Raw genomic sequence first — 18,271 nt, forward strand, 5'->3', positions numbered from 1 at the left:
CAGGCAGGCAAGTGTTATTTCTTCTGTCTGAGGTGTCACAGTCCAGGAGAAGGGACTCGGGAAGGGACTCTTTATGCCAGATCTGACCCTCACCTTCTCCATAGAGCCCCCCTGTAGTGATGCAGCAGCCCCACAGCCAAACTCCCCACAGACTAACTCTGCATCCTGCCGGTTAAAGTCAGCTTCACACACTAAGGCCCAGGACAGACTGGACTTCGCCTCCTCTCTCCCAGAGCAGAGACCAGTTCCATCCACAAGCCGCACAGACTCTGGAGAAAAGGAGTTTTGTTGATGACATTGTCGGGGACTAAACACAAATATGTTTGATAAAAGATTGTAGTTTGCTATGTTTGATACTGTAAGATGGAATAATGGGTTCTTATGAAACATGTAAAGTGTTGGTCCCACGAGCTGAAATAAAAGTTTCCCAAATTGTTCCATACGCACAAAAAGCTTATTTCTTTGAAATGTTGAATTTGGCAGTACATCCAACTGCCTTCACAACTGTAGAATACGTGCATGGCGTCGTGTGGGTTTGCTGATGTCAACAAAGTGGACAGAGTGCCCCATGGTGGCGGTGGGGTTATGGTATGTGCATGGCGTCGTGTGGGTGAGGGGTTTAGTGATGTCAACGTTGTGAACAGAGTGCCCCATGGTGGCGGTGGGGTTATGGTATGTGCAGGCATGAGCTACGGACAACGAACACAATTGCATTTTATCGATTGACACGACATTCATCATGAAGTCATCAGTGTTACTCTTTACTGTCCCATATACAACATTCATCATGAAGTCATCAGTGTTACTCATACTGTCCCTGACACAACATTCATCATGAAGTCATCAGTGTTACTCATACTGTCCCTGATACAACATTCATCATGAAGTCATCAGTGTTACTCATGATGTCATCAGTGTTACTCATACTGTCCCTGATACAACATTCATCATGAAGTCATCAGTGTTACTCATACTGTCCCTGATACAACATTCATCATGAAGTCATCAGTGTTACTCATGAAGTCATCGGTGTTACTCATACTGCCCCTGATACAACATTCATCATGAAGTCATCAGTGTTACTCATACTGTCCCTGATACAACATTCATCATGAAGTCATCAGTGTTACTCATGATGTCATCAGTGTTACTCATGATGTCATCAGTGTTACTCATACTGTCCCTGATACAACATTCATCAGTGTTACTCATACTGTCCCTGATACAACATTCATCATGATGTCATCAGTGTTACTCATACTGTCCCTGATACAACATTCATCATGAAGTCATCAGTGTTACTCATGATGTCATCAGTGTTACTCATACTGTCCCTGATACAACATTCATCATGAAGTCATCAGTGTTACTCATGATGTCATCAGTGTTACTCATACTGTCCCTGACACAACATTCATCATGAAGTCAGCAGTGTTACTCATGATGTCATCAGTGTTACTCATGATGTCATCAGTGTTACTCATACTGTCCCTGACACAACATTCATCATGAACTTCAACAAGTGCCGTCATTGTTTATTCATTGAAAGTTGGGGGAAGTGTGTGTTTTTTTTTATTGATATTTGTTGAGGGTCAGTGAGGGTCAGGCTCTCTTTGTCTGGTGGTTCTCATAGGGTCACATTGTGTGATTGTCATTTCGGTACTAACACTGTCAACTGGCAGTTAGGAATCTCAGGAAGATTACGTTGTTTCACTACCACATCTCATCACTATCCACCCACATTTCACGTTTTCTTTCGTTGCTGCATCCCCAGCAGAAGCTAATTCAATGACAGAAATGCTTTCGTTACTGCAACCCCAGCAGAAGCTAATTCAATGACAGAAAAACAGGAAGTGACATATTCAGCAAAACAACAACAACTACGCCTTTCTGTCGTACAGGGAGGTCTTTATTTGGGGGGGGGGGGGGGGGGGGGGGGGTTGGGTGCGTCATATAGGCCTAAACATCAGGTGATATTATCTAAATGACACGAATGGAAATATACCGCGCTGAGAAAACAACTGTTTTAAAAAGGTCCTACCTTCATAGATTTTAATCCAATTTATAAAAAGACGAGGTAACACTTCCCCATTAAGGTTCCCCTTTTATTAACATTAATGTGTTACCAAAAGACATCGTCTAGGATATCGTACAGCTTCACTTACTGTCTGTGGATCAAGTGTCTTCTTTGCACAGGGACAAACACAGGGACATTTAAAACAAGACTACGTTGATATAAAACACACCCTGTCGTGGCTGACAGATGGCCTTGATAATATGACTCCTTTAATAGATTTAAAAGAGCTGCGGTTATAAACCAGAACCCTTTATTACGTGAACTAACACACCATCAACAACTTGCTCTGCCTGGACCAGTCATCTTCCTGGACAATTATACAACAGACACACACACACACACGCACACACACACATACAGACACACACACACGCGCACGCACACGCGCGCGCTCACACGCGCACACACACACACACACACACACACACACATACGCATCCCCTCGACACCCCCCCCACACACACACACACACACAACACATAGCTCAAATGATCTGCATTGGCACCAACCAGGCCCGAGCCAAACAGGTAGAATATAATGTGTCTGCAGGATGAAGTGACCTCTGTCTCCAAGTATCTGTGAACCTAAGAAGGCGTCAGTTGTTCAGCGACTGTCCCAGCCCCCATAGAGACCTACAGTAGCTACACAACCCTAGCTACAGCACAGGATGCTGTAAAGATTAAATAACAAGATGTCTAGTTAAGCAGAATGACTCTTAATTGCCTCTAAATAAGCGACTCCAAATTGCACCCATTGGTGTAATCAGGATAAAGGGAGTATAGACTAGAGCAACATTACATTACGTCAAAACCCCTGTCATTATTATAATGAGATTTCTGGAGAATGTGAGCTCTATATGTCAAATGAGCCACAAACCAAATGGCCCGTGAGGGCCGCACATTAAAAGGTGATGTGAATGAGAGGTTGTTAGCCTTTACGTAAAGGGATCTTGTTATGTGACCCATATGCAAGCCAACGTCTTAATGGGACATGAGAAATATAACCAGAGGCCCTCCTCCCCCTTGCTAATTCTACATCCAACATTCAGTACTCAGCTGTTTGGATGTGTATTCAATACAACACTGAGGTTAGTATTGATTCTATCCATCGTTTCCACATATACCAACACAGGTGCACTCTATTCTAATTTAAAAAGATACCGCTTTGGTTACGAATTGGTCAGGACAGTTAAAGGCATATCGATATATATCTCAACCTTGGTGATCAAGTAAGCCTACATTACAGCTTCAGTGTAGAATAGCCTATGTCGGTTGTGGACCACTAGGTGTCAGTCTATAGCAGGGTTACTGTTTCTCCCACGCAGGGTGTCCTCGTGCAGACTTAAGAGGTTGATCATTCATTGAGTCGTTCACTTTGGAACGCTCAGGCACACGTGTAATACTGGATATGTTAAGTGGGGTTTTCTATCAGTGAAACGAATTAAATGATCAGTAGACCAATGATTGTGCAGTAAGCATTGATGTCACACCTTGTTGTCTTCAAGGTAAATTGATCAGGTAAGTCACACGTATTTCATCTATAAATACAACATATAGACGTTCTATACTATACTGTACTATACTGTCTATTGAATGTTATTGTGTAACAATAAAAAACTGCTTAGACTCGTGTGTTTTTTTATCGGAAATAGCAAAGAAAACCTTCTCTTGAAACCTACAATTATTTTAATTGTTCTATTTAGATCATACCATTGTTTGTATGAGGCAATGCATCCCAGTGCATTTGGTGTCTGTAAATCCAAGTGTGCCTACGTACAGTGGAATAAAGCACAACTCTACTTTCTTTGTAAAAAAAAAAAATTAAAAAAGAGAGAGAGAGAGAGAGAAATAGAAGGACCTGCAGCTTTAAGAAAGAGGTGTAATCATACAAGGATGACGCATGAATAATAATGAAAAGATTCTTCAAAACTCCTCCCCTCGGCCAGCGTGTGTGGTAGCTGTCTGGGCAGTTACCATATTTAAACAAGAGGATTGACCAGGGAAACGGGAGAATTAGTTAGGAAAACTCAGGGGATTCTTCCATCAGTTGAGAAGGTTGCAGGAGACTCTCTGTACAGGATCATACACTTAATACATTTAGACATTTTATTTCATTAATTCAAAGCAAAAGGCAATTCAATTTAGATTCTTTGTTGTTGAAAGATTCCACATTTGCAATTTACCTGCGCGCGCTCCGCGGCTCCCGGGACGCAGTTGACTTGGAGAGAGAGAGTTATACAGAGAGGATAGAATCTCTCCAATATTGCATTATTACTGATTACAGGCAAAGCATAACTTTTAAAGTTGCATCATGCCATTTTTCATGTCATTGTGTTTGTACCTTTGGCTGGGGTTGTTACCTGGCCGGACAAGTACAGCCGTGAATGAAGACATTGAAGTATTGGTGATGTTGCCCAAAAATAACTCGTATATGTTCTCAATAGCAAGAGTGGCACCGGTCATCGAGTATGCAAAGCAGGGGTTGAAAATCGGCGGCGGTCTGTATTCGGGACTTAATTTCAAAGTGCGTTATGAGGATTCCGACTGTGGCAATGATGCACTCTTCTCCCTGGTGGACCGTTCCTGCGAGAAGAAACCGGACTTGGTGCTCGGTCCGGTGTGTGAATACGCCGCGGCGCCGGTTGTAAGGATGGCATCTCACTGGAACATCCCGGTAATATCGACAGGTGCTCTGGCCAGCGGTTTTAGAGACAAAGAGAAAGAATACTCTCACCTGACCCGAATCTCCCCGTCTTACCTAAAAATGGCAGACACTTTCTTGGCGATGTTCCGTCATTTCAACTGGAAAGACGCGTTGTTGATCTTCGATGACGATAAGAAGGAGAGGAATTGCTACTTCACTATGGAAGGGGTGCACCTCAAACTCATGGAGGAATATCAGACTGTCACCTACGCCATCAACTCTAAAGATGAGCGCCTGAACACAGACGAAATCATCAAATATATCCACGAGAGTGAAGGTACTGTACTGAAAAGTCTCTACTCTGTCCGAGGGTATAGTTTTAAATGACAGAATAGTTGGTCCACTAGTCCCATCTGCTAATCGTGCCACCCATTCCACTTATTTCCACTTGTCATGTAATTTTATGCTTTATTGAAGAAAAAAAACACGTATGTGAATGACATGCGTTTCTGCTGCCCAGATATGCCCAGTATCTGAGGAACCTATCCATGAAATATGCCAAATATTTACAGGTAGGTTATGTGAAGAACCCATTGGATGTCAACAGGCATCAAGAACACATATTTGCAGTTGGCATATTCACACTAATGAAAATGAAATGGTTCCAATATTTGTTAATTGAATTACAACATGGTGTAGTTTCCCTCCCCAGTACTGTGGTACTGTATGTATGTAAAAGCACTCCACACTATGCCAAGAGGTCTTGACCTTTATGGCGCACTTTAAGGATGCTGGTTCAAGCATTGCTCAGACGTTACAACAGTATACCTTCAGTCTGCTGAGACTGCTGTGTTATCAATGTGCCAGGTGCTTTATAAACGGTGAACAATCACAATGGCACGTTTACCACAGTGGAGAACAGGTGCAACATGTCGGTTGCCATAGTTACTGTGACACCAGCAGATAAGTGTAATTGTGTTATATTTAAGCAATACGGCACGATAACCTGAGGTTTATCGCGTTTTAATAAGGTTTAATATTAGTTTCTGAATGGCTAGAAGGGCATTAAAACCAGATAGTGGACAGTTGGTAACGTGACTCAATATGCACCTATGCATACAGACCGTGTTTATTACACGGTCGCATAAAGCAAAACCAACAACCATACAAACCGAAATTGGATACGTTGTCAACGCAGGTCCAAGGAGAAATAAAATGTAGCTAGCATTGATTTGTTTTTGTAGAGACATCTTTTTGTTGTTGTTGGGGAGCATCTGGTGCCCTAACGTGGTGAGTGGTGAACATGCATTTCTCTGGTTCCTACTGTTATGACACAAGTCAAATCCTACCACATGTTTCTAGTTTGACCAACTCTTTTCAGCAACTGACATTTTATAATTAGGTTGACATATTGGAAGGTTTGCAAGCAAAAAAAACTATTTAGCCCAGCTTCTAACCCTACTGTTTGATCTCCTCGTAGTGAAGTGTTCAGTGTCCTGACGAGAAGGAACACTTTTCTAGCTATGCCAGGGAAAATCGGGCTGCATCAACTCATTGTTATGGATGTAAACAAATTAATATCAATAGAAAATAGCTTAAATAAGCACAAAGGCAGCTACTTTGCTGTTATTCTGTCTGCAGAAGTAGTGACTGTGTTAGTTGGCTAGCTAGCAAGCGAGAGATAAGAACGTTGCTATCGAGCATGGCAACAGAACATATAGCATGGCAACAGAACATATAGCATAGCAACAGAACATATAGCATAGCAACGGAACATATAGCATGGCAACGGAACATATAGCATGGCAAATGAACATATAGCATGACAACGGAACATATAGCATAGCAACGGAACATATAGCATGGCAACAGAACATATAGCGTGGCAACGGAATATATAGCATGGCAACAGAACATATAGCATGGCAATGGAACATATAGCATGGCAACAGAACATATAGCATGGCAACGGAACATATAGCATAGCAACGGAACATATAGCATAGCAACGGAACATATAGCATGGCAATGGACCATATAGCATGGCAAATGAACATATAGCATGACAACGGAATGTATAGCATAGCAACGGAACATATAGCATGGCAAATGAACATATAGCATGACAACGGAATATATAGCATAGCAACGGAACATATAGCATGGCAACAGAACATATAGCGTGGCAACGAAATATATAGCATAGCAACGGAACATATAGCATGGCAACGGAACATATAGCATGACAACGGACATATAGCACGGCAACGGAATATATAGCGTGGCAACGGAATATATAGCATGGCAACGGAACATATAGCATGGCAACAGAACATAACGGAACATATAGCATAGCAACGGAACATATAGCATGGCAACGGAACATATAGCATGACAACGGACATATAGCACGGCAACGGAATATATAGCGTGGCAACGGAATATATAGCATGGCAACGGAACATATAGCATGGCAACGGAACATATAGCATGGCAACGGAATATATAGCGTGGCAACGGAACACATAGCATGGCAACTGAACATATAGCATGGCAACGGAACATATAGCGTGGCAACGGAACATATAGCGTGGCAACGGAATATATCGCATAGCAACGGAACATATAGCATGGCAACGGAACATATAGCGTGGCAACGGAACATATAGCGTGGCAACGGAACATATAGCGTGGCAACGGAATATATCGCATAGCAACGGAACATATAGCATGGCAACGGAACATATAGCATGGCAACGGAACATATAGCATGGCAACGGAACATATAGCACGGCAACGGAACATATAGCACGGCAACGGAACATATAGCACGGCAACGGAACATATAGCATGGCAACGGAACTTATAGCGTGGCAACGGAACATATAGCGTGGCAACGGAACATATAGCGTGGCAACGGAACATATAGCGTGGCAACGGAATATATTGCATAGCAACGGAACATATAGCATGGCAACGGAACATATAGCACGGCAACGGAACATATAGCACGGCAACGGAACATATAGCACGGCAACAGAACATACAGAATGAACAAGTGGGTTGCGTTCATAAATATAGAACTAACTAGCGTCCAAAAGAGGAGAAAGCATGAATTTGCTTATAGAAATGAACATATAAAAACATATACATATATATTTCTACTGTTGAATGTGTTATTTTATATTGTTTTCTCAGCAACTGCTAAACACCTCCGTTCTGTACATTACCTTGGAAAACTCCTCAAAGGGACTCGGATCCGCCTTGTCCGCTGCATTGGCCATTATTTCCAAGGTAATGTACAGAACATCAGCAGTTATCCCTTATATAAAGGCTGTTCTTAGGTCTGGGGCGAAGGGCATTATTGCTTTTATAAAACTGTTGCCAAAATAAATAAAACTGTTTTCATTAAAAGCGTTATTGTAATGAGTAAATTTGTTTTATTTCATCCTTCCAGTAGATGTTATTTATTTTACCTTTATTTAACTAGGCAAGTCAGTTAAGAACAAATTCTTATTTACAATGACAGTCTAGGAACAGTGGGTTAACTGCCTGTTCAGGGGCAGAACGACAGATTTGTACCTTGTCAGCTCGGGGGATTTGAATTTGCAACCTTCCGGCTACTAGTCCAACACTCTAACCACTAGAATGCCTAGGAACTGTGGGTTAACTGCCTGTTCAGGGGTAGAAAGACAGATTTGTACCTTGTCAGCTCGGGGGATTTGAACTTGCAACCTTCCGGTTACTAGTCCAATGCTCTAACCACTAGGCTACCCTGCCGACCCATGATGCCCCATGAATAGCCCAGGCAAAAGCCAGTTGCTATTTCTGAAGTTGCTAACCAAACAGGAACCAAACAGGCTGGTTGTTAATTCTTTGGTTTTGGGATGGTTTGACCCAGTCGTTCATTCTATTCATTCCACGTTGCCGTAGTTACCCACCGGGCTTACGCTGGTTGAATCAACCTGTTCTGACCCTTATTTCAGTGTTTACAATTATATGAATTAGATGAAAATGAAAACAAAACCAATGTACTTTCCACAAATGATTTCACGTCATAGTATGTTGTCAAATTTACATTGAAACAATGTTGATCCAACCAGTGTGTCTAACAAGCCAAGGTTCAGTGGTGATGATAGACAAGAAATTTGATAAATTATTTTTTCAACCCCCTAAAGGTATATGTCTGCACCCCCACATAAATCAAATATATATATACATTTTTTAAATCCATATGTTTTCAGCTAGAGATATCTGGTTGATTGTCATTGGATGCATCTCAATCCACAGCATCTGCCTATTGTATGTCACAGTACTGCAGCTGCAGTGAAACGGGTGACAGAACTAGAGCAGTGTTGGTCAGACCAGGAGACATCCCATCTGAGGTAACAGAACTAGAACAGTGTTGGTCAGACCAGGAGACATCCCATCTGAGGTAACAGAACTAGAGCAGTGTTGGTCAGACCAGGAGACATCCCATCTGAGGTAACAGAACTAGAGCAGTGTTGGTCAGACCAGGAGACATCCCATCTGAGGTAACAGAACTAGAGCAGTGTTGGTCAGACCAGGAGACATCCCATCTGAGGTAACAGAACTAGAGCAGTGTTGGTCAGACCAGGAGACATCCCATCTGAGGTAACAGAACTAGAGCAGTGTTTGTCAGACCAGGAGACATCCCATCTGAGGGGAAAGGTAACAGAACTAGAGCAGTGTTGGTCAGACCAGGAGACATCCCATCTGAGGTAACAGAACTAGAGCAGTGTTTGTCAGACCAGGAGACATCCCATCTGAGGGGAAAGGTAACAGAACTAGAACAGTGTTTGTCAGACCTGAGGGAGAGTGTTTGTCAGACCAGGAGACATCCCATCTGAAAGTAACAGAACTAGAAAGTGTTTGTCAGACCAGGAGACACATAGTAACAGAACTAGAGCAGTGTTGGTCAGACCAGGAGACATCCCATCTGAGGTAACAGAACTAGAGCTCAGACCAGGAGACATCCCATCTGAGGTAACAGAACTAGAGCAGTGTTGGTCAGACCAGGAGACATCCCATCTGAGGTAACAGAACTAGAGCAGTGTTTGTCAGACCAGGAGACATCCCATCTGAGGGGAAAGGTAACAGAACTAGAGCAGTCAGACCAGGAGACATCCCATCTGAGGTTAGAGCAGTGTTGGTCAGACCAGGAGACATCCCATCTGAGGTAACAGAACTAGAGCAGTGTTGGTCAGACCAGGAGACATCCCATCTGAGGTAACAGAACTAGAGCAGTGTTTATCAGACCAGGAGATATCCCATCTGAGGTAACAGAACTAGAGCAGTGTTTATCAGACCAGGAGATATCCCATCTGAGGTAACAGAACTAGAGCAGTGTTTATCAGACCAGGAGACATCCCATCTGAGGGGAAAGGTAACAGAACTAGAACAGTGTTTATCAGACCAGGAGACATCCCATCTGAGGTAACAGAACTAGAGCAGTGTTGGTCAGACCAGGAGACATCCCATCTGAGGTAACAGAACTAGAGCAGTGTTGGTCAGACCAGGAGACATCCCATCTGAGGTAACAGAACTAGAGCAGTGTTTATCAGACCAGGAGACATCCCATCTGAGGGGAAAGGTAACAGAACTAGAACAGTGTTTATCAGACCAGGAGATATCCCATCTGAGGTAACAGAACTAGATCAGTGTTTGTCAGACCAGGAGACATCCCATCTGAGGTAACAGAACTAGAGCAGTGTTTGTCAGACCAGGAGACATCCCATCTGAGGTGAAAGGTGACAGAGCTAGAGCAGTGTTTATCAGACCAGGAGACATCCCATCTGAGGGGAAAGGTAACAGAACTAGAACAGTGTTTATCAGACCAGGAGATATCCCATCTGAGGTAACAACTAGAGCAGTGTTTATCAGACCAGGAGACATCCCATCTGAGGTGAAAGGTGACAGAACCAGAGCAGTGTTTGTCAGACCAGGAGACATCCCGAAAATCGGTCTTCTCACTAAATTGTCTGTCGTGTTCAAACAGTTTGGGTTACAAACCCCTCTATGGAAAGGGGAAATTTTGTTTTGCTGTTTTCCCCGGTACCAGTTGAAAAAAATATTTTGGAAGTATATATGGAGACTATTTAATGCCAAAAATAATTAAATGAATTAAATACATGTAAAAAAAAAATCTCATACAATATCTCTCAGATATTATATCAGGACAAAACCCCCTCCAGTTTAGACAGGGTTTAGACTCTTATGGGTTAATATATCATTTAGAAATAGGCAACCAGAAGCTAATTGTCAAGTCAATAATATAGTTATGGAGGCTAGCTAGCCAACTAAAGCTAACACACAATCACGTCAAGCAGCTGAATTTTTTAAAACATTTTTTAATCATTTTTATTTCACTTTTATTTAGCCAGGTAAGCTAGTTGAGAACAAGTTCTCATTTACAATGACAGCAAACTATGTGTATTTTTGTTTTATTTTACCATATCTATATAGCCATTTCTTTGGATATATCCATTATATCTAATGATACTGAGTAGAGTTGCACATTTTGGGGAATATTCAGAGGTGGAAACTTTCCGTGGGAATCAATGGGAATATATGGGAATTAACGGGAATATATACAAATGAATATTAATACCATTTAAGGGTTAGAGGTCAGGGAAATGCAAAGAGCTAAATGCTAATAGTATTAGTTAAAACTCAAAAGTTCATTAAAATAGAGGTCAGAGAACAGGCAACAAGGATTTTTAAAAGGGTTAGCATGGAAGTTATCTGATAGCATGTCAGGGGGTAAACAGCATTTCGGCGTTACACAAACCGCACAATAAAATAGAAAACATTCATTACCTTTCACCATCTTCTTTGTTGGCACTCCTAGATGTCCCATAAACACTATTTGGGTCTTTATTTCGATTAAATCGGTCCATATAAAGCCTAGGAATGTAGACTGTGATAAACGAAAAAAACATTGTTTCAAAACGTAACGTCATTTTTTAAATTCAAAAAGGTCAATACGTTTGTAATGCAACTTTAGGTATTAGTAAGAGTTAATAAGGGTTAAAATTCATCAGGAGGCGATGTAAAGATCATTAGCTGTCCGTCTGGAAAAAGAAACTAAGAAAATATCCGGTCAGACCGGAAGAGAGGTAAGGGTTAGATGGTCACCAAGAAAAACTTGAAGGGTTGACAAGTTAGACAGAGTGTCTGTAGGTAGAACAGTCAGGTAATTGGGTTAAGGGTTATCAATGGGTCAGGTGGAAGCAAGAGGTTAAATTTAGATTTTCAGTGATCATTTTCCTATGTTTATCAAATCGTATGGAGACAGAAACATTTAAACCTTTTTTACCTCATCATGAGTATCCACACAATAAGCAAAGAAACTATATCTGGCATGAGTACACATAATGAAAACATAAATGTAGACATAATAGAAATTATCATGAGTAGACATAATAGAAATTATCATAAGTAGACATAATAGAAATTATCATAAGTACACATAATCGCAAAAGATGAAATCCTTCCAAAGAAAAAAACGAAATGAACTTTAAATGAGATGACTCTTCACACGGGAGGATTTCACTGTACAACAAAAGGGAATATTGAATGATCCCCAATGATCCATCACATCTCCCAAAAACTGTTTCAACATCTGTAAAATGATAGTCTAGAAACCAAAGCTTTGGTTGTCTTCCTCTCAGGCTTCCATGTCTTCTCCATGGACCTCCTCAATGTCCACCTCTTGAACATCAGACTCTGAGGCCTCATCTTCACTGTCACTTTCCAACCTTGTTGAGGATGGCTCGTTGTCAGGCTCAAAAAGCCTCAAATTTGCACCACCAAACTTTCAACCCTTGTATTGGTCAGCCTGTTGTGTGCTTTGGTGTGTGTGTTCCCAAACAAGGACCAGTTGCGCTCTGAGGCGGCTGATGTTGGTGGGATTTGGAGGATGATGGAGGCAACAGAGGAAAGAGCCTCAGATCCACAAAGTCCCTTCCACCAGTTGGCTGATGAGATGTTTGGTACGACTGCCATATTGCATCTCCATCCCAAAGACTTGCTTGGAAGTGTACTTCGCCAGACTGCCAAGAACCTTGCCCTCGTCCAGGCCAAGGTGGCGAGACACGGTAGTGATGACGCCATAGGCCTTGTTGATCTCTGCACCAGACAGGATGCTCTTGCCAGCATACTTGGGGTCCAACATGTACGCTGTGGTGTCTATGGGCTTCAGGCAGAAGTCTTCACGCCTTTTGATGTATTTCAGAACTGCAGTTTCCTCTGCTTGGAGCAACAGTGAAGTGGGCAGGGCAGTACAGATTTATTTTCTTACATCTGCAAGCAGAGTCTGAACATCAGACTGGATGGCAATGTCTCCTTCAATCCGTGCACTGGCTACTGCTATAGGTTTCAGGCTGCTTACCGCTCTCTCCCAAAATACATCATCCTGGAGGATCCTCTTGATGTTGCTGTCCATATTGGCAGACTGAGATATGGCCATGTCTTGGAGACTCCTTCCCCTCCAGGAGACTGTCAAACATGATAACAACACCACCCCAACGGGTGTTGCTGGGCAGCTTCAATGTGGTGCTCTTATTCTTCTCACTTTGCTTGGTGAGGTAGATTGCTGCTATAACTTGATGACCCTTCATATACCTAACCATTTCATTGGCTCTCTTGTAGAGTGTATCCATTGTTTTCAGTGCCATGATGTCCCTGAGGAGCAGATTTAATGCATAAGCAGCACAGCCAATGGGTGTGATGTGAGGGTAGGACTCCTCCACTTCAGACCAAGCAGCCTTCATGTTCGCAGCATTGTCTGTCACCAGTGCAAATACCTTCTGTGGTCCAAGGTCATTGATGACTGCCTTCAGCTCATCTGCAATGTAGAGATTGGTGTGTCTGTTGTCCCTTGTTTCTGTGCTCTTGTAGAATACTGGTTGAGGGGTGGAGATGATGTAGTTAATTATTCCTTGCCCACAAACATTTGACCGCCCATCAGAGATGATTGCAATACAGTCTGCTTTCTCTATGAATTGCTGGAACTTCACTTGAACTCTGTTGAACTCTGCATCCAGCAAATGAGTAGATAAAGCATTCTGGTTGGAGGGGTGTATGCTGGGTTTAGCTCAAGCAAGCTAAAACCTGCATCGTTTTGGCTTGGAAAAAACTACCATGTGGGTTTTAGCTTGTGGGTGGATGGAGTGATGGGGGTGATGGATGGATGGGTGGATGGTCGGATGGATTGGCAGCATGGTTTCAAGGGTAAACTGTGATGGGGCATCCTTTTCTGAAATGCCTTCTCTGTCTCTCTTTGCACCAAACTTTCAACCCTTGTATTGGTCAGCCTGTTGTGTGCTTTGGTGTGTGTGTTCCCAAACAAGGACCAGTTGCGCTCTGAGGCGGCTGATGTTGGTGGGATTTGGAGGATGAGGCGGCAGGGGGCGGCAGGGTAGCCTAGTGGTTAGAGCGTTGGACTAGTAAACGGAAAGTTGCAAGTCCCGAAAGTTGCAAGTTCAAACCCCTGAGTTGACAAGGTACAAATCTGTCGTTCTGCCCCTGAACAGCAGTTAACCCACTGTTCCTGTTCCTCGTCATTGAAAATAAGAATTTGTTCTTAACTGATCTTGCCTAGTTAAATAAAGGAAAAAAAATAGACCTATGTCTAATGTTTGCACAGAGGCATCCTCTGTTCATTCATGGCTCTCCTTTAACAGACTAAAAGAGAGAGATGAAGGGAGAGAGAAGAGTGAGACAGACAGACACCTTGAGACATGATCTACTAGGACAAGCAAGTGATTGGTTCATTTGGGGACTCATAAAAATAGTTAATATTCTGTAAGTATTCTCATAATGTTCATTTACAGGACAGGGGGGTAGCTGGAATGGGCAGAGTCTAAAGCAAGGTTACATCATCTTCACCATTGGGTTTTTCATCATAATGTGAATGACATTAAAGAGAATGACAATCATTCTGTCATCTGGTGACGTTGTGGACTCATTGAGTTGTGTCGTGACTTTGGCTATGCCGGATTAAGTGATATGACATGCTATTCTATAAAATAATTTATCTGTAATTAAGCTAATTAGGTAAATAATTAACTAGAAAGTCGGGGCACCACGAAATAATATTTATAGAGCTGTTGTCTTCTGAATAAACTCTTAAAGACCTGGTCATCTTTTACATCAGTAGCAGTTAATATTTAATCGTCACCTTATTCAGTCTCATCTGAAAGTTGTAAATTCTTGGTTATCTTCATGAACCCTGGCTAACAAGTTGAATCAGCAATTCAAAATTGGGTTTAATCATTTATTTACTAAATACCTAAATAATCACACAGAATTACATATATACAGAATGGATCATACATTGATGACAAATTATGTCATAAAGGAAAACGTCCCTAGCGGACGGAACAGATATGACAGCTGGTTACACAAAGGAAAGGGGTTGGGTTTTGAATGAAAGAGCGGGAAGACTAAGGAACAAAGAGATTTTGTTCCTTAGCAGATACTCTGCCCGTCCTCTCCTAGCCCACGTCTACAGTTGCTGTTCTAACGCGACGGCTAGGAGGTATCACTAAGGGTTCAAAGTTCATACCAAGTTGCCATGCTATATGCTCATGCTATATTATGGCTGGTATAGTCAAAATTCATCCTTCCGGCATGTAGGTTGTCACCTTCACATTGAAATTCAATTTCGTTAGGTTCTTGCTGACCCTCTATAGGATAATGATACAAGCCTCAATACTCAGGGTATGACCCTCTATAGGATAATGATACAAGCCTCAATACTCAGGGTATGACCCTCTATAGGATAATGATACAAGCCTCAATACTCAGGGTATGACCCTCTATAGGATAATGATACAAGCCTCAATACTCAGGGTATGACCCTCTATAGGATAATGATACAAGCCTCAATACTCAGGGTATGACCCTCTAGGATAATGATACGAGCCTCAATACTCAGGGTATGACCCTCTATAGGATAATGATACGAGCCTCAATACTCAGGGTATGACCCTCTATAGGATAATGATACAAGCCTCAATACTCAGGGTATGACCCTCTATACGATAATGATACAAGCCTCAATACTCAGGGTATGACCCTCTATAGGATAATGATACGAGCCTCAATACTCAGGGTATGACCCTCTATAGGATAATGATACACGCCCTCAATACTTAGGGTATGACCCTCAATAGGATAATGATACACGCCCTCAATACTCAGGGTATGACCCTCTATAGGATAATGATACAAGCCTCAATACTCAGGGTATGACCCTCTATAGGATAATGATACAAGCCTCAATACTCAGGGTATGACCCTCTATAGGATAATGATACAAGCCTCAATACTCAGGGTATGACCCTCTATAGGATAATGATACAAGCCTCAATACTCAGGGTATGACCCTCTATAGGATAATGATACAAGCCTCAATACTCAGGGTATGACCCTCTATAGGATAATGATACGAGCCTCAATACTCAGGGTATGACCCTCTATAGGATAATGATACGAGCCTCAATACTCAGGTATGACCCTCTATAGGATAATGATACAAGCCTCAATACTCAGGGTATGACCCTCTATAGGATAATGATACAAGCCTCAATACTCAGGGTATGACCCTCTATAGGATAATGATACGAGCCTCAATACTCAGGGTATGACCCTCTATAGGATAATGATACAAGCCTCAATACTCAGGGTATGACCCTCAATAGGATAATGATACACGCCCTCAATACTCAGGGTATGACCCTCTATAGGATAATGATACAAGCCTCAATACTCAGGGTATGACCCTCTATAGGATAATGATACAAGCCTCAATACTCAGGGTATGACCCTCTATAGGATAATGGCCTCAATACTCAGGTATGACCCTCTATAGGATAATGATACGAGCCTCAATACTCAGGGTATGACCCTCTATAGGATAATGATACAAGCCTCAATACTCAGGGTATGACCCTCTATAGGATAATGATACAAGCCTCAATACTCAGGGTATGACCCTCTATAGGATAATGATACAAGCCTCAATACTCAGGTATGACCCTCTATAGGATAATGATACAAGCCTCAATACTCAGGGTATGACCCTCTATAGGATAATGATACAAGCCTCAATACTCAGGGTATGACCCTCTATACGATAATGATACAAGCCTCAATACTCAGGGTATGACCCTCTATAGGATAATGATACGAGCCTCAATACTCAGGGTATGACCCTCTATAGGATAATGATACACGCCCTCAATACTTAGGGTATGACCCTCAATAGGATAATGATACACGCCCTCAATACTCAGGGTATGACCCTCTATAGGATAATGATACAAGCCTCAATACTCAGGGTATGACCCTCTATAGGATAATGATACAAGCCTCAATACTCAGGGTATGACCCTCTATAGGATAATGATACAAGCCTCAATACTCAGGTATGACCCTCTATAGGATAATGATACGAGCCTCAATACTCAGGGTATGACCCTCTATAGGATAATGATACAAGCCTCAATACTCAGGGTATGACCCTCTATAGGATAATGATACAAGCCTCAATACTCAGGGTATGACCCTCTATAGGATAATGATACAAGCCTCAATACTCAGGGTATGACCCTCAGGATAATGATACGAGCCTCAATACTCAGGGTATGACCCTCTATAGGATAATGATACAAGCCTCAATACTCAGGTATGACCCTCTATAGGATAATGATACGAGCCTCAATACTCAGGGTATGACCCTCTATAGGATAATGATACAAGCCTCAATACTCAGGGTATGACCCTCTATAGGATAAGCCTCAATACTCAGGTATGACCCTCTATAGGATAATGATAAGCCTCAATACTCAGGGTATGACCCTCTATAGGATAATGATACGAGCCTCAATACTCAGGGTATGACCCTCTATAGGATAATGATACAAGCCTCAATACTCAGGGTATGACCCTCTATAGGATAATGATACAAGCCTCAATACTCAGGGTATGACCCTCTATAGGATAATGATACAAGCCTCAATACTCAGGGTATGACCCTCTATAGGATAATGATACAAGCCTCAATACTCAGGTATGACCCTCTATAGGATAATGATACAACCTCAATACTCAGGTATGGATAGGATAATGATACGAGCCTCAATACTCAGGGTATGACCCTCTATAGGATAATGATACGAGCCTCAATACTCAGGGTATGACCCTCTATAGGATAATGATACAAGCCTCAATACTCAGGGTATGACCCTCTATAGGATAATGATACAAGCCTCAATACTCAGGTATGACCCTCTATAGGATAATGATACGAGCCTCAATACTCAGGGTATGACCCTCTATAGGATAATGATACGAGCCTCAATACTCAGGGTATGACCCTCTATAGGATAATGATACAAGCCTCAATACTCAGGGTATGACCCTCTATAGGATAATGATACGAGCCTCAATACTCAGGGTATGACCCTCTATAGGATAATGATACGAGCCTCAATACTCAGGGTATGACCCTCTATAGGATAA

At 42.1% G+C, this 18,271-nt stretch overlaps 1 protein-coding gene across 1 annotated transcript in view; it reads left to right on the plus strand.

The window, feature by feature from the left end:
* The first annotated feature begins 4,072 nt into the window (after nt 1-4,072).
* The window catches only part of LOC115126790 (atrial natriuretic peptide receptor 3-like), a 116,772-nt gene continuing 102,573 nt past the window's right edge, over nt 4,073-18,271 (plus strand). Inside the window, exon 1 of the mRNA XM_065026921.1 lies at nt 4,073-5,057. Coding sequence (XP_064882993.1) covers nt 4,388-5,057 — 670 coding nt within the window. The 5' untranslated portion in view covers nt 4,073-4,387. The remainder of the gene's footprint in view (nt 5,058-18,271) is intronic.

Source organism: Oncorhynchus nerka, linkage group LG13 (assembly GCF_034236695.1).
Source record: "Oncorhynchus nerka isolate Pitt River linkage group LG13, Oner_Uvic_2.0, whole genome shotgun sequence".
Classification (NCBI taxonomy): domain Eukaryota; kingdom Metazoa; phylum Chordata; class Actinopteri; order Salmoniformes; family Salmonidae; genus Oncorhynchus; species Oncorhynchus nerka.